Below are 21,204 nucleotides of genomic sequence, written 5' to 3' on the forward strand. Positions count from 1 at the left end.
TACTGCAGCTCACCCACACTACAATACTCTGCTTCTTTCTCCCACTCTCTCTGCCTCTGTCACACACACACTAACCACAGACCTCTTCTTTTCCTTTTTTTGACAATATTCTCAACAGGCAAAAACAGCATTTTCCTTCAACCATTACCATAAAAAATAGTGTGTTTTTGCAAGGTCTAAAGGCATGACTGTGGCAGGTCTCTCCTTCCTTTTTACAATTTTGCAAGGTTACAAAGAAATGTAATGCAGTAAACATGTTTTTAAGCATCAGATACAACTGTTGTGAATTATTAGGGATTTGTAACGCTATCTTTAGTGCAGTGTGACTCACGTGCAGCACATATTTTCTTCCGTATCATTTTCCTAAACCTGCTGCTGCTGATTTCAGAGCAAATCAGAAGCAAACACCATCTGATGTGGCACAGCAAATACACTTAACACCTGTCTGGCAAGGTGTAATTGACTCAACCACTCCTGAGCATGGAGAGAGACACAATGAGACCATGTCACAGGAAGTGGAGAGAGTCCACACGACGTAATCTGAATCAGCTACATCAGCAAAGTAGAGGGAAAACCAGAGAACACACACTCACACACACACAGAGACACAGCGGGGGAAGCTCTCACGCTTCAGCCAACCACCCCCCAGGCAGGCAGTGGGATGGAAACATAGCAACTGTTTATGGAAGCAGAAACAACCTTCTCCCCCCCTCCTCGTTTCCTAGAGCCGTTCACATGATTAAGATGCATTTCACATCTGCATGCATGTGTTTATGTGCATGTGCTTGTCTGTGACAGCGAGAGAGTATTCCTTGCCTGGCCAAGAGCTGTATAATTAATCCAAGAGAAGTTAAGTGTGAGGCTACGCTGGGTGAGTCATTCATGCAAAACTCTACACTGCCTGACTTTAAACTGAACAAAGTGTCTTTTCTTTCATGTGAGCCAGCATCAGATGGAGGTCAGTTAGCAGTTAGGTCGTTCTTCCTTATCTGTCACAAAAGGGCTTCATCAACAAAATCTCAAACCACAGGCAGACAAACAGCAGATATTTTAAGGCACATGCCGTTTGCCTCCCCTTTGTTTCCATTTCAATAAGTTCAATAAAGCGTCCGCCTCTGTTTGCAAAGATGCTACCTCTGGAACAAAAGCAAACAGCAGGGCAGATGTCCCTAATGAGGAAAACATGTCAAGGGAATGTAGGATCATTCAGCTTGTATCTGGCGAAGTGAATGTGTTATACGCTTACATAATTCAGGGGGAGCGGGAATTGACTACTCCCTCTCTCCACATGACAACGTGCTGGCAGGCACGGGTCGGCTGTTTTGTCATGTTTGCCACATTTCCATCATTCTTTAAATCACCAGACATCCGGAATGCACAAAGGAGGGTCAAAAGCTCTTTGTGAGGTTGCTGTTCATCAGCAGGCAGCGCTCTGTGCTGTGCAGCTCTGCTGCTGCAGGGGTCTTTTCAGTGCATGGAACCGGATGGCGAGCAGAGAACACAGCGGGGGCTGGGCACTGCAATGTACTGCAGTGCTCGTAGCTCTGCTATGCACACCCACTCCCTTCCATTCTTGCTCAGCCTCTGACAGTCTCTCAATCTCTTACTCCATCTCTCTCTACCCCTCTCTCCGGCCCATGCTTGTATCATACGCCTTGCCTCCTCTCTTCATTTTCATCGCTTTTGTTCTTTTCCTGCACATTTTCCTCCACACTCTGACTGTGCCTCTTATATTTCACATTTAAACTCCCCTGCCCTCTGTCACTCAAAATCAAAGTAAGCAACATATTTACACAAATCCATGCATAAATATAGAATGTAGCATCGACAGGGAGAGTCTCTTCATCCTTGTTACACACACACAACTTCAGTGGTCTTACATTTGTTTCCATAGTCTTGACTTTAACAACAATGTTAACGTAATTGACCTTAACCTGATGTACATTATGGCGACTTTTTGTCTTTGCAAAATAGCAAACAAATGTATTCCCACATCAATAGTAAAACATGTGCACACTGCCTTTCTGACCAGTCACTGTATTCATCAAGGTGTCACACACATCCCCAAGAGAGTCTGCTCACCTTAAACATCTGCAGTGTCCTCTATTTCTACCTCAACATTCTAAACAACATACCCGACTGTGGAGCGTTTTTTTTAACGGCACCTCATCTCACCCTGACATGGAGACTGTGATTGTTGCTAACTGTAGTTGTACGTCCCAGTGACAGCCGTTGCCGCTCCGCTATGTTGCCTAAACCATCATTTACAGGGACACGCTAAACACCCATGCCACACAGCCTGGGACACGCTCTGAGGATGAGCAATGACAAGCCTGGCAGCTGCCACCTTCCTCCAGAAACTCTGAAAAGAAGTTAGAGTGCATAACTTGACTCGGTTTAATATTTAGGCTGTTTTTTTTATTTTTCATTAAATCTCCTTCATGCCTCCAGGTCATAACAAAGAGGGTACTGGCTAATTTCTGGAACACTTAGGGGGGTCTTACTTCTGTTTCCCATTAAAAAGCTGAGGTTTCTGATCGCCACTATCTGAACGAGTTTCTCAGTGTGCCAGCAGCTTCCTGTAGAGACACTTTCCAAGTCCCTCTCAACCATGACATGAAACAAAGCCTTGTCACAGTAGGTGTCAGAGCTACATGAGCTAAAGCCATTACATGTGTCGCATGTCCTCCTCACAGATGTAACACAACCAAACTCCTTCTAAATTAGCAGAGTAGCCTCTTCTGTCTTACAGTATCAGCCTATCCACACAGTGTCATTCTGAGCTTAGGAGTGAAAAGGAAGACAGAACAAAAACCACGTTGCTGACCCTCCCACCTGGAGCACACACAGTGGTGACACATGTGGACAAGGACAGCAGAGAGATTGTTAAACTATAATAGTAGTGAGGAGCTTTTCAAGTCAGGTTTAATTTTCTCTTATTTAAATACCGGTGCATACAGTACATATGCTCCTGTTGTTTTTTTTTTTAGTGAGTCCAGTGCCAACATAAAACTAATACAGCTATTATTTCCTCCCATTCTGCAGCAGGCCCATGTGTCCACAGACATTTTCCACAGAGAAAACACACAGTGCCCACTGCTGGACACCATCAAATCTTCATTCACAAATGATGAAGGTCAGGCTTGGAAAAAAACAACAGTGGGATGTGACAAATAAACCGTGAAGGCACTTGCAAAAAAGCAGATAATGTTCAATTATTTGATTCCAAACGTTATCTATTCGTCTAATTGTGCAATAAGTTTCACTTTACTTTGTTGTTTGTGGCAATTTTACATTTGCAAAAAAACACATATTCACTGTAAATACACCACAAACGTGATGACAATATTTTGTAGCATTTCTTAGATACACTTCAGTCAGTAAGCATTGTTTAACCAATCAGAAAGCCTACTTTTTGCTGCAGGCTCAGGGTGAAGGAAGTCCCAGAACACCGGATAAGCCCAACAAAAACTAATCACCAGGCTCAAACACTATCAGAGCCAATTCAATCTGTTATCTAAGCAACCACACCGACACCCAGAATGCACAATGAGAGCATGCACGACCAAACTAAAAGGGGCTGCAGCAGTCTCTGCTCATGCTCAGGCTGCACTGAATTTACAGTACACGGGGCAACACTTAAAGCTGATCCGAAACAGGGATAGAAACAAAAAAACAAGGTAACCTGTTATTTTAGAGAGCTGATAGCTGGTTTGGGTTGCTCAGCCTGACGTTGGCTGGATGCTGAGGCAGCTTCGCACAGGGATGTAATGGGATACTGCAGCACTAGAGAACCGTGTGCACAGAAACTTGCCTGGGAGCATCAGGGAGTCCCGCACTAACCTTCCCCCTCCCTCCCTCCCTCTCATTTCCTCGGCTGCTCTGTCAAGTCTTCATAATGTAAATAAAAAGTAAGTAAATCCATGCACATATTCAAATGTTGCTACATGAAAAAGATGAGAAGAAAAAAAGATATTCAGAACACTTTCTATTCTATATTCGATTCTTATAATAAAAGCAACTTCAGAAGTGAAAAAGCGCAGCATGCCTGTAGTAGAAGGAGAATGCAGCTGCTTACCTTTGGTGCTGGTTGCTGTCTCCTGGACACTGAGCTCTTCCCCTTCTCCACGGGCTCCGAGACACTTTGAGATAGAGAGAAAAATGATCAATCTCCTCTTACTTTTTTTTCCCCAGTTTCAGAGTGAATAAGTCTAACATTGCCCTGCAGACACACCTTTACTCTGTCCTCTGTGAACTCTGCCACATATACACACACACAGACACCCATTCAAATGCACCCCAAGACTGGAGTACCCAAATTGATAAAGATCTGCTCAGGGGTGGGATAAAAACTACACACACTCACACACTGCAGGTTTTTTTTTTCCCCCCGTTCTCTTGCCCACTCGCTCTGCTGCTTTTTTTCCTGTCGTCTTTGCCTCCACTCCCTCCTGATTGGCTAAGCTGCTCTTCAATAACATAAGCTTCTTCTTTAATTGGAGGGGGGCCAGTTATGTGGTGCACCAGAAACCCTCCCGCCCAGCTCATCTCAGTCTCTTTTTTTTCTTTTTTCCCTCCCCTCTCTAAGTGCCTGTGGAGAAGAATGCTGAGCTCTGCAATTTCATACGCATCGTGCAAAGAAAAAAAAAAAAACGGGAATGGAGGACAGAGGGAGGAGGGGAAGTGTGTGAGTGTGTGTGTGTGTGTGTGTGAGGGGGAGAAAGAAAAGAAGTGAGAATGGGGGAGAACATCGGAGGTGAATCTGCAGCGGAACAAGAAGGAGAGCTATGTGAGAACAAAGAATACAAGGAGAGGGATCAGGTGGAGCGAGAAGATTCTGGACACACAATCCACCAGCTTCAGCGTGTTGAGTGTGACAGCAGGTCAGATTGAAGGGAGATTTCCCAGTGCTCACTGCAGAGCAGCTAGGTGGCTCTGCTGCAGTGTGGAGTCTAATTGCCAAGCAAGAAGGGGGATGGGATGGGAAGGGAGGAAGAGGAGGAGGAAGAAGAGGAGGAGGAGGAGGAGGAGAGCAGGGGTTGGTTGCAGTGATGCTGAAGTACAGTCTTCCAGCCAGCCTGGATATGTGGGGGGGGGGGAATGGGCATCCAGCCGCAGTGTACACAGCGGTTAATGCCTTCTCCTCATGAATTATTGAAGGTGCCCCAAAGCAGAATGGGAGGGTCGTAAGCGGCAAACTACTGAGCATGTTCAGACTCAGGGCTACTGAGGTTTATGGTAATTACTAACATCTGAAATACATGTTTCAGATTGTTCACTAATTGAATAGGAAAAAGCCTGAATTGAGATATTATGGAAGCATTTTGTCTCTTTTTTCTTTCCTCTTCAGTTTCATGTTTCATGACATGTTAAAAGGCTTCCCCCGCGCTAGAGAAAATGGATGTGTGGGACTGAGTTTGTGGTGTCAGATTGCCCGCTCCTCCTTTTCTTTCACACACATCTGGTCCATTGTGTCCCAGCTGCATTAAAGCGCAATACCCGAGCAGATCAATAATGGATCATACAATACCCTCCCCGACCATCTGCACAGGCTACAATGGGCACTCCAGAAGTTAAATGATGACCACAGAGAAACACACATACCTTGTTTGTTCAATCACCAGCGTAAATGCCCCATGAAAGAATGAGTGTTTACAGAGATACCCGATACTTTAGGGTAGTATGTTAAACCAGAACGGCTTAATAAATCCTAGTTACATCCTAACCAAGTGAAGAAATCTAATGTTTTAAAAAGCAGCCTGGAGATTTCTATCTATTAGAGAAGTTCCCATGGTTTCAACTGAGTTAGATTTGCAAAACATAGTGTATTTATTTCCATTTTATCCACAGTATAAGAGAACATAATGTCTCACTTAATGAAAATATAATCAACTGAACATCACACTGTGGAAATTATACAAAAAATAAGTGCATAAAGAAACTCCATACATCATCTGCGCCTGTTTTCATTCATCACTTTGGTCTCTGCTTTTTCAGGAAGACTGTAGACTGTTATGGAGATGTCTGTGTGTTTGAAGACCTGTTCCAGAATCTCAGCCACTCTAGTCCACTTCAGCTGATCCAGGCCACAACCGATTCTGTCATAAAGACACAAAAACATATTGATCAAATTTGTAAGATGGATATTATTTAAAAGATATATGATATAGAAAATGAATGGAAAAGATACAAACCGGGGCATGGATATTTTTGTTACTCCGTTCTCTAAGCAGTGTGACTTCATGTCCTCCAGACTCTGTCTCAGGCTGTCATAGGTGGGTTTCTGGCTGGCTTTTTTCTTTGTGATCTGCAATAAAACATCAGAATTATCCTTTGAAATAAAGTGATGCAGATCTGTGCTGACTATATATTATATTATATTATTATATATTATATTATACTATATATTATATATTATATTAAATATTATATATTTACCAAATAGTAGACAAACCGGTCATCTCTTGTCAGTACAGCATATTGTCCTGTCTGCTTCTCTGTTTGGACCAAATAAATATATCCTTGTTAGGACAAGTATAATGTTATAATAAATCCCTAACATTTATACTGACCTGAAAAATATCTTTTTAATATTTATTTGATATTAGTGAAGGGTGTGTTGTGATTTATTTGTATTAACTAAACCAGTTTCACTGGTTATGTGATGTTATCCAATTCCCCCCTGCTAAAATGAGACATTTTCACTCCTGATGAATTTTTAATAAAAGGGCTGACTCACTCTGTTCCTTTAACTCCGGCACCCCTCCGAATCTCTTCTTGAACATCACAGCTATGCCTGCCCCCATGCGGATGTCCTCACTGATGCAGTGAGCCAGAGCTTCGTCCTCGGGACAGGAGAATAGGTTGCCGGTGACATAATTCAGCCTCCAGCTGTCTTCTGCAGACTAACCATTAGAGGGCAGCATTACACCGCGTCAAGGGGGGGAGGATAATGAGAGAACAAGAAATACACGTTGGGTTTACTGGAAAACTAGCACAAACTCTTAATTTCCGAAGCTCGTAAACACATTTTATTAATGTAAATATAAGCGTTACCTTAATGTTATCAGTGCTAGCCGGGTTGTGGAGTTCAGACGACATTGGAAACAGTGAACAAAGCGCTTGTAGTGTTATTCGACGTTACGAGTCGTGAACACACATTTAAACAACGCGAATTTGTCGACACGCAGTTTTTTTCTGGAAGAAGTTCCCACTAAACGACCGAACGACAGTAACGTTGCTTGTTAAACTTCCAAAGAGTTCACAGCAGACGCGTGATTTACTGCTACACAACACCGCTGTCAGGCTGCAGCAGGATAGGAAGCAGCCATGCGAGTTCACGCAAGTTCACGCGAGAAAAAACGTGATTTGGGATTTACTTTCTGTCTACATTGTTGTGTTGGATTTTCTGTGGTACATATATACACATCATAACACAAAGTTTGATGACACATTCTTTACTTTTTATTAAAAATAATTAAAAAAAAATATCTTTTAATGAAAACTTTCAAAGCAAATGTCATTACTGTTAAACAATTTTAAATCCGTTGCTTCACAACAAACCTTCAGGTATGATTGTATTAATTTTTAGATTTTGAAGTAGTTCAACGGGATTAACACTAGATTATTGAAATAAAAATGATAAGGGCTGTCTAATCCTGCTGGTTAAAAATTTAAAGCAGAGTAAAAATGGTCAGGGAAGTTTTTCAGTAATTCTAAGTACATGACAACAACTCAGTAAGGTATGTTTATTGATTTCCTTTTATGCTTATTTTGTGACACAAAACACACAAAAATCAAGTGCCTTATAATTGCATCATCTATAAAATGCAAACAGGTAAACAAACCTACATAATCAGGTAGCAGTAAATATGGTCAAAACTAGTGTTTTATTGGTTGACTAGTGCTAAACAGATGCCCCCTGTCTTTACAAGCACGCATGTAGCATTGGTGTAGATAATAATCGTGTACAACAGCTTACAGCACAATGCCAGAATGACTGTAGGCTTGTTTTCTTTCATATTTTTATATATATAAACTGCAATATTTACAATATTACACCATGTTTACACACGATGAATGTGTGTGAAAGTGACAGTCTCAGAAGTCACCACTGCTTCTTCGGTCATTGATCCAGTCCCCGGGGTTCACATCCATCTGCAACATCTTCATCACCCACTTGTCCCTCCGTGCTCCATCGATGAACTCATCTAGCGAGAGCTCCCCTAATTGATAAGGGACAGTTATACACTGGGCTCATGTGACTGACACACACACACACACTCCCTTTTCTACAAATACTAAAAACAATGAAACCCTTTTGCATTAGCACTTCCCAGAGCCATTACAGCAGGCCTTTTAAATCACCCTTGTAACATCTCAAGCTGTCAGAAAACCACTACAAACACTCACCGTCTCCATTTTCATCAACCAGCTCAAATATCCGGTCAACCACTTGGTCTGGGGTCAGCAGATTACATTCTTCATCCAGCTCTCCGTGGCAGGCTTTCTTCAGTCGATAAATAGACTGAAAGTGACAGAAGAGCATGTTAAAGTGCCTGCCTGCATTCACTCCAATACATTACAGCCCACTCATTTATCATGCAATATGTTTTCAAAGCTCTACAGATCAATGGCACAGTAAAATAGTGAAAAAATTACCTCCACAATTTCAAGAAGCTCAGTTTTATCGATGCAACCGCTTCCATCTTTGTCATACATTTTGAATGTCCATTTAAGTTTATGCTCCAGTTTCCCTCTAAGAACTAGGTTCAAAGCTGCCACATACTCCAGGAAATCAATGGTGTTGTCCTGTGAACATTAAAAAAGACGGATTTGAATGTTATGAGAGCCTACCCCGAAGTCATTTGAGACCTTGATGTTTATCAAAGAGAATGCAACTTTCATAGTTAATCAATCAGAAAATAATTTTCTCAGTGCACCCTCTGATCAAAAAATACCCATCTTACCATTCAACGTTCACATTTTTAAAGTGGCTCTGCAAGTATTCACATTTTAAATGCCAGTGCCTTTCTTGTTTAACCCATTAACTATCAAAATGATTTGAGATTATATTATATAATGATCAAATAACATGAGCAAAGTGGGACAAATGAGAAGAAATGTGTTTGTACTTACGCCGTTCTTGTCAAAGGCTCGAAACATGTTTTCAATGTAATCTGCAGCCTCCTTGTTATTGGTGACACCGAAAAAACTCTTGAACTCGTGCATGAACAGAGTTCCACTCGGACACTCCACCACAAATTTTTTGTACCATTCCTGCAGCTCTGCCACATCAATTTCCTTGTCGTCACTTTCCTCGCTCAGGCGCTGGCCCATGGTGGAATGCTTTCTGTAACTTCCCAAACACTAAAATGACTTCTTACATTACATGAGCCTCCTCGGCGTCTGACCACGTCACCTTCTTTTCTCTAAGTTTTCCTCTACATCACAACAAAAAAACAAAGGTGTTCAGTCAAAAACCTAGTGGCTAAATTTGTGTAAATCTGCAAAAAACCCAAATAATCAATATGGCATGAAAGTCCATACAGGATGAATAGTTAACTCTCTGTTGTGACAAATCTCATTTGAAAGTGAGGATGACCCAGGCTGCAAAGGATCACATGATAAGGGATTACAAATGAACACTTGTCAAAATCAATTAGTGTACAGACAGATCATGAAAAGATCTCCTTGTGCTCCCGCTAGCTTTGTGGAAACAGACTTCATAAAAATAGCTTTCTGGGACCTCAGCTCATTAATTTGTTAATTAAACTGATTGTGTGTGTAATTAAATCAAGCTAAAGTAAACTGTATGCCGTATAATTGTGTCAAATGGTAATCATAACGCAGGAAAAAAAAAAGTGAAATCTGTGAGGTGGAAATGATCAGAACTGATAGAAGACTTAGGAGATAAGAGGTCAAGTGCATTAACATGGAGCGTTCTTATCTGATGTTAAATACAGTGATAGCTGCTACACAATTAAACTGTTATCTAATGAGGCATAACTGTGGATTTGCAGAGGAGTTTGTTTACTAGTGCAGAGGTTCATTTCTGTCATTATGGGAAAACAGTGTGTGTTTTGGAGGGATCAGCTGTGCTTGGTAATGCTGGTAAAGGAAGTTCCTGACCAGTGTGATGATTCATCCAAGTACTCAGTTATCCCTAACAGCCCTAAATTACTGTTTACCTACCCGCTCCAGCCTCAGTGAAGTCCATAATAAAAGTGTGGTCCCTAATGATGGGCATTAAATTACACCTTATATGTTAACATGTTAATTATATTTGAAGAATAGGTAGAGGAAAAAAATAGGAAACCTTAGATGCACAATAATTTAGACACATGTAAATATCAGCCTTGCTATTAATGGCTACTCAGTCATTGTTTACAGGTGAAAGCTTGGCCTGGTCTAGTACGTTTCTCCAGTCGGCCCCATGATTTGTGCTGACGACAGGGATACGGATAATCTTGGCTTAGGAGTTTCAAGGCCACCGAGGAATCACAAGATGTTATCCTCTCATGATTAAAAATGATTCACGCCCGCTGTTGTTACACAAGAGATATTTCAAATCTCGCCCATGTTTTCCATCTTCCAATCATCTTTCAGCATTTATCTCCATTACTGATCATACATTTCTGCTCCTATGGTGGCAAAACAACAGAAAGCACAAATCAAGCTAGCAACTTAAAGAGATGTAAGCACATGTGGAGGGAGTCACACATCGCTACTGATGGGAGGGGGCAACTGTGAATGCAGGCCACAAATATCTACACATAAGGTCATACAGACAGTAAGTAGGGGAGATCGGGGCTTGTTGTCACACTTGACCACAAAGGGGGTCTACTCAAAAGTGGAATACTAGTTTATGTGATGTCACATACTGTCTGGGAAAAGCAAAGCACACTGTCAACTGAGAAAGTAAAAAATACCAACTGAATACTTTTTGTTATTGTCTGCTTAAAGACACAAATATAAATAATTTAACATTTGAACCTGTTAGAAGAGAGAATAAAGTGTTTGGCCAGACTTTAGTTACAGTGCTGCTTAACTTTAAAATATGGCTAATATTAGCAAAAATGGCTGTTTGGGGCAACTTGTCACATTGCTTGAGTATATGCAATAATAGACACAGAGAATCTGCTGGTTAATGGTTGTTCAAGGTTGTTCAGGAGAAGAAATTGTCAGGAATTACACAAGAAAAACAAGAAATGGCCGCACAGCACCTGACGTGATGCTTAGGTCACTGAGGGAGGTGAAGTTGGCCAATTTTTAATTCAAGTTTATTGATTAATCAATCTTCTAGCTAAATTTAATTTGGAATATTAATTAAACTGAAGTGTTCTTGTTCTTGCTCTTGCCAACTATTACTTCACACGGTGTGACAACTTACCCGCTAATGGGGCAGCATGTCACATGTGTGCACCTCCTATTTAAATGCTGATAAGTCTGCACAGAAATGAGATATCAAAATTAAATGAATACAAAGTTTGTGGCCAAGACTTTGTTCTTTCATTTGGTAAGTATTTTTTAACAATCTGATGAACTAATTTTAAGATATATAACAGAGTGTAAAAAGTGTGACAACAAGCCCAGGTCTCCCCTACACTTTGGCTTATGATCCACAATCTTTTACTATTTAGTATGTGAGAAAAAGGACAAAAAGCCACATGACAGAGTCGCCAAAGAGAGCACAGGTGAGAACACTACGACACACAGTAAACCTTAGCAATCTCAGTTCAATCAGGAGAGACTAAATGTTTAGATGAGAAAGAATTTATTGAAGTACAATGAATGAATGAATTGTGCTTTGGCGTTCTAGACCCCGATGCGATGACCAACATCCGAAGGGGGAAAGGACAGGAGATGAGGCCGCTTAGGCAGGAATTCCCCCGGGTCTAGACCTGGTGGTGGTGGTGGTGAAGGAGCAGAAGAGCATAAGAGGCCTTGCCCTGATGAGGAACTGGTGGTGCTTGGGGTGGAGGAGGGTTGCCGAAATCGGTGATTGGGCAGGAGAGGGACGGCTCGGCCGCTGATTGGCGGGGGAGTTGCTCTATATTAACCAGCTGATTAAGTGGGAGGCAGAGAAAGAGAAAGGGGCGAGGGAGAAGGTGGGACAAGTGTGAGGAGGATGATAAGGGAGAGGCGGTTGGAAGAAGTGATGAAAGAGTGAAGATAGTCTTCCTGATTGAACTTGCGCTAAGAGCTTCATTTAACAGCCTTTGTAATGTCTTAGGTAAAGAAATGTACAACTTACCCCCGTGACAACAGTATTTAATGTGGATTTAAGCATTGGTGGTGATGTATTGTACTAAAAATAAAGTACGTGAGTTGGAGTGCAGCCAGTGTTGCTATTTATAGAAAGCTTAAAAGAAACTTTCATTAGTCAACCCTAATGTTTCTGGATGGATGAAACCCAACAGGTTTTGCAGCTAAACAAACAACACCGGTAATATTCACAAAGGACTGTGCACTTCATGTTTTAAGCATTTATTGCTTTCCATGAATACTATGATACAAGCTCAAACCTTCAATTTCCAGCCATCATCAGTCTTACGAAGGCAGTGGACATGTATTACAAGTCTAGAAAAAACTGATTTACAGATATGTGCTGTAAAAATCCTAATTATCAAAAAGTGACAGTTGTAACAACAAAGGTATGACAGATACAGAAAGTGTAAAAGTACCATGTGTTTACAGTGTGTACAGTTTGATGCAGGGAATGAGAAGCCTTAAGCCAACGTTCTAGCTAACCAAACTGGTTTCTACTGGCAGTGTTGTGTTATATTGGTTTAAGAGAGACAAAGCAAAATGATTCCACATCATTCAAGGCTAGCAAGTGCAAGATAATGTTAATATGGAATATAATATGCTGCATCTGCTTCATAGAGAGCGCAAACGCACGTCTGTGAAATGTTGCTTTACATTACTAACGGCAGGTGTCCCTGTTCACCTGGAGACAAACTGTGCCTAGGTTAAAACACGACTGTTGGATGTATCTTTATTTTGGGAATTACATGCCAAATGACCAATGATTAATGAACTGAACACTTCAGTTATCAAGGTTAAATTATTATGTAACTTAAGATATATAAAAAAAAATTGATTAGAAAAACTTTTAGTCTACAGTGAAAAAAGGCAGTCTCCATACTCTTCTTCTATTCATCTCATTCCAGTTTAAAGACCAGGCAATGTGTGTCTGCATTGAGAAGTTGAAACTGAAGAAACTGAATATCCTTCTGTGAGAGATTCTCGCAGTCCACCATGTTCCTGGTCTTGAAGCCTAAAAGGTCCACAGTGCTACAGATATACCCATGGTGTGGTATAATACAGTGTAAAAAAAACAGTCAGCTGGCAGGCAATGCCTTCGATTTAGTCATGTTCCTCTGGCCCTAATGCAGATTCTGCACTGTCTGAGACGTCGGCACCACCCTCTGTTGACAATTCAGGCGAATTACCGGATGACAGGACCTGCTTATCGCTGGTTAAGCCCTCTCCATCACTGCTGCTGCTGCTGCTGCTGTTCTCCCCAGTGTCCTGCTCGAAGCTTGTACTTTTGTCCGATGGAATAGGCTCCTCTGATTGGTCCACAGTGCTGTCATTCTTCAGACTATGGGTGGCTGCCGCTTTAGAGGAATCTGCCTCCTCTTCAGAAATTTCTGTCTTTGTGCTGCTGGGTTCTGAGGAGAAAAAACAAATAACAGTGGTCTATTTGGCGGTCTAGTGCACATCTGACAGGACCTCTTTACACAAGACACAGACAATAATTGGCTTCTAAACAATGGTTAAAGTTAAGAACATTATCAGACACCTTATTATCAGTTAATGACATCAGCAAAGATATTTGTACAGTATGATGTTCTTCAGAGAGTGTACCACACAACCCCAAGGGTACATAAAGTGTGTGTCACCTACCATGATTGTCTGGAATACTAGGCACGTTACACGATGTTCCACTTGTGTATTGCTGACCACAAGAGTCCTTTGAAAGCTCCTTTTGTTTTGTTTCCGACGAGCTCTCTGGTTCTTTATGACACGATGACTCCATTTCTTCACTTGGTGTTTCTTGTTTTTCGTCATACTTCAGCCTCTTGACCTCTTGCTTATCTGCCTCAGAATCCTCTTCCTCATCCGCTTCGTCTGGGTGTTTGTTCTTTACCCCACCGCTAGGTGTAACGTCACCTGATAATAAGGATTCACTGGCAAAAACACAAGAAATCAGATCAATTAAATGCTTTTCTTTTGAAGGCAGAGTCTTGACAAAATCTGCTTATGGAGGAGAGAATTAGGTTTGATAGCTATTATCAGTTATTACTGTGTTGTGCACAAGTACGATGCACATATACTTCATGCTTTAAAAACAAATACCCGATGTGGTGCTCCTCCATCTCCTCTGTGGTTGGCTCGGGCTCTTTGCTGACTGGACAGTCAGGGAGCCCGTTGGTGGATAGTGAAGTTGACAACGACAGCTTTGGTCTGGTGAGAGGTTTGGGTGTGCCCGGTCCATTCACGTTCCGGCTGCAAAGCGAGAAAATGACCATTTCTAATGGAAGTCTCACACCTAATCACCAGGCAAAACTGACAGGCAGGATAAATCTGACCTTAATATACCCTGGCAGTCTTTTGGTTATGTATGAAGCAATTTCAGAATTGTCAATCACTGACAAGTATGTTGCTCCCACCTGTCTGAGTATAGAGAAGAGTTATCGGGAAACATCACCCCATTCATTCTGTTTACAGTGGATGCCCCACTTTTCCTAAAAAGATGTAAAAGGGCACACATTAAAACTGACTGTTAATCGACTTGTTATCTCAATATATGTTAACTCGATAATCAATACCAACTCATGGGAGTGCACGGTATACATGACATACAGCAGTCAGACACTGAACAGCCGATGTACTTACTCTGATGCTGGATACACACAGCTGACCACCATTACATTCTGCAACGGATCAAGAGGTTAATTAATGAATAGAATAGCATAAAAAAAATACTTTATACTTCATCCCAAGCTGGGAAATTTCACTGTTTATCTTAGAGGAAGGTGAAAATACCTTAGTGTAGTGCTCACCTTTTCCAGACCCCTGAGAAACTTGTCTGTTCCTGTATAGTTCCGCTTGGGGTCTGTGAGAAGCTCACACAGACGCTGGATGGTGAAGGGGATTCTGGGAAGGACACGAGACATACACATGTATTTAGGATGAGGCACACATGCATGCTTACCAAATATAAATTCATATTAAACTAATAGGTGATTCAATTCAGTCAGGCGCTCTCTGTAGAGAGAAAAAAACCTTATGTAATATTATGTTTAAAGGTTTCAACTACTAATTACATATCCAGCAGTTGTTTTCTGTTTGACAAAATTTAAATTCTATGTAAAAAATATTTTATACTAAAGCACAGCTAAGCAGTTAAGGATAAACATTACAATTTAACTGCTGTTATTTTGATATGAAATGACAGTCAGCGGGCGTGGAGACGGTGAAGCAACCTATGAGTCAGCCGCCGATCGAGGCTTGCAAATTAGTATAATGGGCATGTCACTCACCCATTGTAACCATCCACTATTTTTAGGATCCTTTTCTTCATTTCTTCAAAGGGAACATACTCAACATTGGGGTTATGTGATCCTCTCTGTTCTGGTATTGAAGCGTGGAAATCATCCATGACCTTCTCTAACTTAAATATGAAGTACGGCTTGAAATGCAACCATGAGATCCTGCAAGATATTCGAAATATAACTTTACTTGTGGTCTCACACAAAATAATGAAATCTATAAAAGCCAGAGGAACACTTGATGATTGTACATCACTACTCACATTGGCTGACCCGTCTTGGCGATATGAGACAGGAACTGCTCTGGTAATGGACAGGTCTCCTTTTTTCCTTTCTTCTCAAAATCTGTAAATACCATCAATGAAAGAAGGCAAGAGTTAGTTAATAGTTAACGATTTTAAGTAACACACAAATCTCAGATGCAGTTATCCATAAGCATACCGTATAATAAATAAAGCAATTTGCTCTCTAATGATTATTATGAAAAAAAACATTGAATCACTTTTAGTACCAGTTTACTTTCCAGCATAAATGTACACTGATTATCGAAAAAGCGACTGTAAAATGTTATTTATCAGCTGCGTCTAGAGGAAATATCCTTAATTAAATAATACACACTGTAAATCGCTTAAGACCAATTTCAGGTAACTACGTGGAAAGTTCGCAGAAGTTGGTGAATTAGCATGTTATTGTTAGCAGTATTTTATGACGTTACCAAGCTAGCTGTTTACATAATCGCTGAGAGTCAGCAAAAGAATAATTGGGTCAAAATGTGCAATAAGACGGTCTTCTTTTTTGCGGAGTGAGGCAACAAGCTAGGTAAATCAAGTGGAGACAGAAAGAAGGATCAATAAGTGCCTCTTGTAAACATTAGTTGTTGTTGGTAAGCTAAGTTATGGAGTAACGTACGTAACGTAGTTAGCAAACATTAGAGATTTGCTGAGGGCATCAAATCAAATGTGGAAAAAAACAACTTCTTAAAAATCAATTATTGAATCATTCAGTACAAGAACTGTAAACATTGCCTTGAAACGCTTCCAGCAACGCGTCGATGTCCATTGCTGTGTCCAGGTACTTGCAGGAAACACTTGCAAGTTAGCAGTGCGCTAGCAGGTAGCAAAGCAACAAAGCTGGTGGCAGTGAAGACTGCGCATGTCTGCAATTACGTATACACATTTGCGGAAGATGCGAAGATCAACAAAGCAGTTCAGTCAGTGTCCAAGTAGCTAAAGGAATGAGAGATTTAAAATATTATCAGCCATTACAGTGCGCATAATTCTACTTTCATGTAAGTCATGTGTTGGCGCTAGTAGTGACAGAAACTTCTGGATCGCTCCGGTTCGTTATATCGATGCCGCAAGCAGTCAGCGGGCGTCATCGTTTGGAGACGGCGCAAACCGGTGAAGCAACCAATGAGTCAGCAGCTGATCGAGGTTAATTTTACCTAACGAACCTATATATATAACAGCTCCAGTGGAAACGTCCCTGCAAGAGAACGGCTCGGTTTTTAAAGAACTTATCAGTTGTTGGAAGTGACGATGGCAGTTCCAGTAGCTGCATTACAAATGAGCACATCATCCAGCCCGGGTCTGCTGGAACACAACAACATTCACATCAGCGACAGAGATTTGGGAAGGATTTCAAATACCTATGAACATGACACACTGCCTTTACATTCTCCCTGGACTTTCTGGCTTGACAGGTAAGAAGCTGTTCAGTCATATGTCCCGAATCTGTTATGTTTATAATCTTTTGGCAGTGTTCAGTGGGTGAACTCTTTGTAGGTGACCTGTAAAGAGAACAAAGAGAAGAGAGAGGACGAATTCATCAGGCCTGCTTCACTCAGCTACACGCAGATAACATTAAAGTTGTGATTAGGATCGACACGGGAGTTATCTCCCTTGATAAATAACATAACATTAAAATGAATATGAATAATTGCTTATTAGTGGTATTGATGAAGCCTCTCGTGCCAACGTGCTTCCTGACTGACCTACATAAGCAAAGTCTTGTGTTTGGGAAAAAAATGGCGTATTTATGACTAAAAGGCTAAAAATAATAGTGTCAGACAACGTCAGCGTGAGTCTTTGTGGCCACAGGTGTTATTGTTGAGTGACTTGTTGCTCATGTTACTGGTGTCATTGTTGAGTGACTTACACTTTAAATGAATGTGGGTCAGAGTTTTACAAAACACATAAAATACATGTTAAGTAGTTATAATGGAATGGGAAAAACAAACCACAGTGAGTTACACAAGTCTGGTCATACACAGTGTGTTCAAATGGGGTCAGTGTTGTTTACTGTTTACTGGCATGTTTGTTATTTGAGCCCCCCCACCTCCTCCTCTGGCCCAACCTGTCTGCTCAGACGTCAACACTCGACAAAAATGTCTGACCTGTTTGAATGTCTCACCTCTGATATTATTTACTAATAATTGTCAAAAAGCAAGTATATATAAATATATATAATATATATATATATATTTTTGTTCTTGTCAGATCCCTGCCAGGAACAACAGCAGCTCAGTGTGAGTCAAACCTGAAGAAAATCTACACTGTGGAGACTGTACAGGTAAGATCACAGCAGCACTGACATAGGAACAGAAATGCTGTGTTCTATTTCAGTGTTTCTGTACTAGTCCAAACATGATGTGCATACAGGTCAAACCACACTTCACCCCTAATTAACCTGAGGTTCAGTACCACTGCACACACACCATTGTGACATTGTCAACATGCTAATTAAAACATAAATCTGTGGCACTGGCTGACAGTCAGGCCAGAATATAGTTGCATTAGCTGGGACTTTTTTGTGTGTGTGTGCTGTTTTAAGCAATAAGGAAAGGACCTTTGGATGTTTGTTTTTTTTTTCTTTTGGCAACTGTTGAAAAATGTGAAATATTAACTCCTCGTTGCCAGTAAATGGTTCAATAAAATAACCCTTTTCGTCTTTTCACCTTGACACTGGAATAGAACTTTTGGAGAGTTTATAACAACATACCCAGTGTCTCCAGCTTGCCACTGAGATGTAGCTATCATCTGATGAGAGGGGAAAGGAAACCACTCTGGTGAGTTAAACATAAAGAAGAATATGGTACAGTTTCATTATTATTTCAGGGTGTTTTTTTTTTATAGTTTTCATATCTCTTGCTTGTTTGCTAAACAGGGAAGAAGAAAGCAATGCTAAAGGTGGCGTATGGAAAATGAAAGTCCCCAAAGAGTGCACGGTAAGTAATAAAATGGAATATCTATGTATCTATGACTGATTTTTATGATGGCTATTTGACAACTTTGTTGTCATATTTACAGTCTGCTGTGTGGAAGGAGTTGCTGTTGGCTACTATTGGCGAGCAGTTCAGTGATTATTGTGCCTCAGGTAATGTCATAGTTACAATTTAGAAATGATCACATCGGTTTGCTATGTTGCTGAGATACAGCTGATGTATGTCATCCTCTGTTCTGTTACTGATCTTACAGATGATGAAGTCGTCGGTGTTAGCGTCAGTGTAAGAGACAGAGATGATGTCGTTCAGGTCTGGAACGGAAACGCATTATGTGCCAACGACTCCAACATCTTAGGAAGGATCAATGAGCTCCTTCCACAAATTCCTTTTAAAGCAGTGTTTTATAAACGTGAGTATTCCCTTCATTCTACTGACATAGTTTTGTTTGATGAATCAGCCTCGACCCGATTAAAATCTGAGTGATTTATTTATGTTTTTGCTTGTATTCCAGCGCATGAGGAGCACCATGCTTTTGAGGGAGGTCGAGCAAGGCATTAGCACATTTTGCACATAAGGACCATTGGAAAAAAAAAATTCTTTTTGTGTGTTTTTAGGCCATAATACTAGGGCAAAATGTGAAGTAGCTGTCCTCTTATTTACTTCAGCGTAGCCCATGTATTTTGACTCTGGCAATGGAATTTCACATCTTCTTAGCACTACTGTAATTCATAATGAAATACTATTATTTCAGTCTGAAAAAAAAAGCATTTTATCATTGTTTGTATGTTTTTATACTGCACAGTTTTACAGAACTGAAACCAAAACCACAGATTGTGTACAGTCAGATGTTTTTTAAATGTATTCCAGCGTACTATGAGCAGTTTACTGACAAAGCTAGGCCTTTGGATTTAAATCTCATGTTTTTGGATTTAAGAGGAAGGAGGCTGAGTTCCATAAAGCAAACATACAACTATCCATCACAAAGCTTTTCTTCTCAGCTCTTTTCTCTCTTTCTTTTTTTTTTTTAATATCGCCAAACTCTTGTTGCCTATACTGGACAATATCAGTAGTTAGTATCCTGTAGCTAAGGCTAATATTTGAGCAGAAAATTGCACATTCTTTTTTAATTTTCTCGTGTACTATGTGTAGAAGGTGAAAGAAATATGTTCTTGTTACAATAAAATGACCTCAGTACACAAACCTCCTTCAGCAATATATGCAATCATTTCTGTTTGCTAGAATTGTTGGTAGATCTGCTGTATTGTGGCTTTTTTTTAAGTTCAAGCCTCTGCCCTTAAAGTAAGCACTTTGTTAATTAATGACTGTGTTTATTATAGACTTTCCCTCCAGAATCACAGTATGTAGAGCTTTGGTCCCTGACAACAAGATCAACTTGGTGGTTTTGTGTCACTTTTACTGATGAAGTTGTTTGTAGGAATTTTATATGTTTGATTATTCTGAGTTAAAGTTGTGACATTTGTATGTAAAGTAGCTTGGAGAATGAACAATCAATACATGAAACATAATAAAAGGCCCACACAGAAATGACTTATCACTGCTACATCAGAAACATTTTAAAATACATATCTTTAAATGGTCTTTCTCTGTGATCTTGGACATAATAGGCTGCATTTTTACTATTGAAATCACAATCATACTTCATGTAACTTCACCAAAGGCGCCTTTCTTGTGTGTTTGTATAAGACTGTGACTGCTGAGCCGATTATTTGGGAGTACCAGTACTTTGAATCACTTGAGATCATTTCACTAGCACAGAAAGCCTGCTTCGATGATTTATCAGCCGAGCGTGGAAGTATTTTTAACGCCGCTAGCCCAGCTTTGGTTGTCTGCTGAAATCAATAACTTTAACCTGAGGAGTTGACTGCTGTGTTTTCCTTGTCTTTTCCTGTGCTGTGATCCTGTTAGAAGCACACACTGTAGGATAACAGAGTAACAATAACTGTTTTCCTTGCACATGTACCATTGATGGTTCAAACCTTGTAACTTGATTGTTGATCCTGGACGGTGCCTTGTGTTTATCAGAGGTTTACTGTGTTAAAGCCCTCTGCGTGGACGCATGTTAAAATTGTATGATTAGTTTTAAATGTTTTAAATAAAAAAAAAATAAAGATGCCTTTTTGGTGGTCCAAATGTTTCTTTGAACGTCAACACTACACTTACTGAAATATAATACATTGAACTTTTAGATGCTGATGAACCTGGGTCTGGCTCAGAAGAACAATGTCTCCCTCTTGTGTTTAAAGCATGAGCAAGGAAATATTTTACAGCGATGAACACTGTTTAATTTTTGAGTCTCTAATGTTACATTTGACAGAATAATTTATTCCCAAAAGGGAATTTTGCTACAGAAATAGTAAGAAATAGTAGATATTTAAGGGTTTCCTTGCAGGACTGAGC

At 40.4% G+C, this 21,204-nt stretch overlaps 4 protein-coding genes across 6 annotated transcripts in view; 1 reads left to right on the forward strand and 3 right to left on the reverse strand.

The window, feature by feature from the left end:
* Positions 1-7,346, reverse strand: part of oard1 (O-acyl-ADP-ribose deacylase 1) — a 28,459-nt gene extending 21,113 nt beyond the window's left edge. Inside the window, exons 1-6 of one of the 2 annotated variants that reach the window (XR_003670977.1) lie at positions 7,057-7,346; positions 6,740-6,905; positions 6,439-6,497; positions 6,195-6,307; positions 5,950-6,098; positions 4,079-4,142 (exon numbers count right to left, since the gene is read on the reverse strand). Coding sequence is in view for 1 of the 2 variants with exons in the window: in XM_028409765.1 (XP_028265566.1) it covers positions 5,951-6,098; positions 6,195-6,307; positions 6,439-6,497; positions 6,740-6,905; positions 7,057-7,101 (531 nt within the window). In the remaining variant the exon portion in view is untranslated. Of the gene's footprint in view, positions 1-4,078; positions 4,143-5,805; positions 6,099-6,194; positions 6,308-6,438; positions 6,498-6,739; positions 6,906-7,056 lie in introns of those variants that run through there. The other variant, XM_028409765.1, reaches the window with a different exon arrangement.
* Positions 7,347-8,100: 754 nt separating this feature from the next.
* Positions 8,101-9,339, reverse strand: guca1b (guanylate cyclase activator 1B). Its single transcript, XM_028409764.1, has 4 exons — positions 9,139-9,339; positions 8,662-8,811; positions 8,413-8,527; positions 8,101-8,225 (listed from the first exon to the last, which is right to left on the reverse strand). Exons 1-4 carry the CDS (start codon positions 9,337-9,339, stop codon positions 8,101-8,103), a joined length of 591 nt encoding a protein of 196 aa, XP_028265565.1.
* A 3,635-nt stretch (positions 9,340-12,974) lies between these two features.
* On the reverse strand, positions 12,975-16,881 carry LOC114438422 (serine/threonine-protein phosphatase 4 regulatory subunit 2-A-like). Of its 2 annotated transcripts, XM_028409757.1 has the most exons (9): positions 16,589-16,875; positions 15,827-15,908; positions 15,555-15,725; positions 15,075-15,168; positions 14,908-14,945; positions 14,682-14,756; positions 14,368-14,517; positions 13,915-14,198; positions 12,975-13,679 (listed from the first exon to the last, which is right to left on the reverse strand). In XM_028409757.1, the coding sequence occupies exons 1-9, from the start codon at positions 16,620-16,622 to the stop codon at positions 13,372-13,374; spliced, it is 1,236 nt and encodes a 411-aa protein (XP_028265558.1). In that variant the 5' UTR covers positions 16,623-16,875; the 3' UTR covers positions 12,975-13,371. The 2 variants fall into 2 exon arrangements, with proteins under 2 accessions (XP_028265558.1, XP_028265559.1); XM_028409758.1 differs by lacking the exon at positions 14,682-14,756 and having other exon boundaries at positions 16,589-16,881.
* An 84-nt stretch (positions 16,882-16,965) lies between these two features.
* LOC114438423 (eukaryotic translation initiation factor 4E type 3-like) lies at positions 16,966-20,920 on the forward strand. Its single transcript, XM_028409760.1, has 7 exons — positions 16,966-17,265; positions 18,062-18,134; positions 18,536-18,630; positions 18,729-18,789; positions 18,872-18,938; positions 19,040-19,195; positions 19,298-20,920. The coding sequence occupies exons 1-7, from the start codon at positions 17,102-17,104 to the stop codon at positions 19,342-19,344; spliced, it is 663 nt and encodes a 220-aa protein (XP_028265561.1). The 5' UTR covers positions 16,966-17,101; the 3' UTR covers positions 19,345-20,920.
* Positions 20,921-21,204: the final 284 nt, after the last annotated feature.

The sequence above is a fragment of the Parambassis ranga genome, chromosome 7 (genome assembly GCF_900634625.1).
Source record: "Parambassis ranga chromosome 7, fParRan2.1, whole genome shotgun sequence".
Classification (NCBI taxonomy): domain Eukaryota; kingdom Metazoa; phylum Chordata; class Actinopteri; family Ambassidae; genus Parambassis; species Parambassis ranga.

What these genes read in the sequence shown, in the direction of transcription:
- LOC114438423 (XM_028409760.1), top strand. Translation starts at nt 17,102, where the DNA reads ATGGCAGTTCCAGTAGCTGCATTACAAATGAGCACATCATCCAGCCCG. An exon ending in CAGTGATTATTGTGCCTCAG is followed by an intron (nt 18,939 to 19,039) that starts GTAATGTCATAG and finishes CTGATCTTACAG; the next exon opens with ATGATGAAGTCGTCGGTGTT. An exon ending in TAAAGCAGTGTTTTATAAAC is followed by an intron (nt 19,196 to 19,297) that starts GTGAGTATTCCC and finishes CTTGTATTCCAG; the next exon opens with CGCATGAGGAGCACCATGCT.
- LOC114438422 (XM_028409757.1), bottom strand. Translation starts at nt 16,622, where the DNA reads ATGGACATCGACGCGTTGCTGGAAGCGTTTCAAG. An exon ending in GCCAAGACGGGTCAGCCAAT is followed by an intron (nt 15,726 to 15,826) that starts GTGAGTAGTGAT and finishes AATATCTTGCAG; the next exon opens with GATCTCATGGTTGCATTTCA. An exon ending in TTCTCAGGGGTCTGGAAAAG is followed by an intron (nt 14,946 to 15,074) that starts GTGAGCACTACA and finishes GATCCGTTGCAG; the next exon opens with AATGTAATGGTGGTCAGCTG.
- guca1b (XM_028409764.1), bottom strand. Translation starts at nt 9,339, where the DNA reads ATGGGCCAGCGCCTGAGCGAGGAAAGTGACGACAAGGAAATTGATGTG. An exon ending in GAGCCTTTGACAAGAACGGC is followed by an intron (nt 8,812 to 9,138) that starts GTAAGTACAAAC and finishes TAATGTTCACAG; the next exon opens with GACAACACCATTGATTTCCT. An exon ending in GGTTGATGAAAATGGAGACG is followed by an intron (nt 8,226 to 8,412) that starts GTGAGTGTTTGT and finishes CTTATCAATTAG; the next exon opens with GGGAGCTCTCGCTAGATGAG.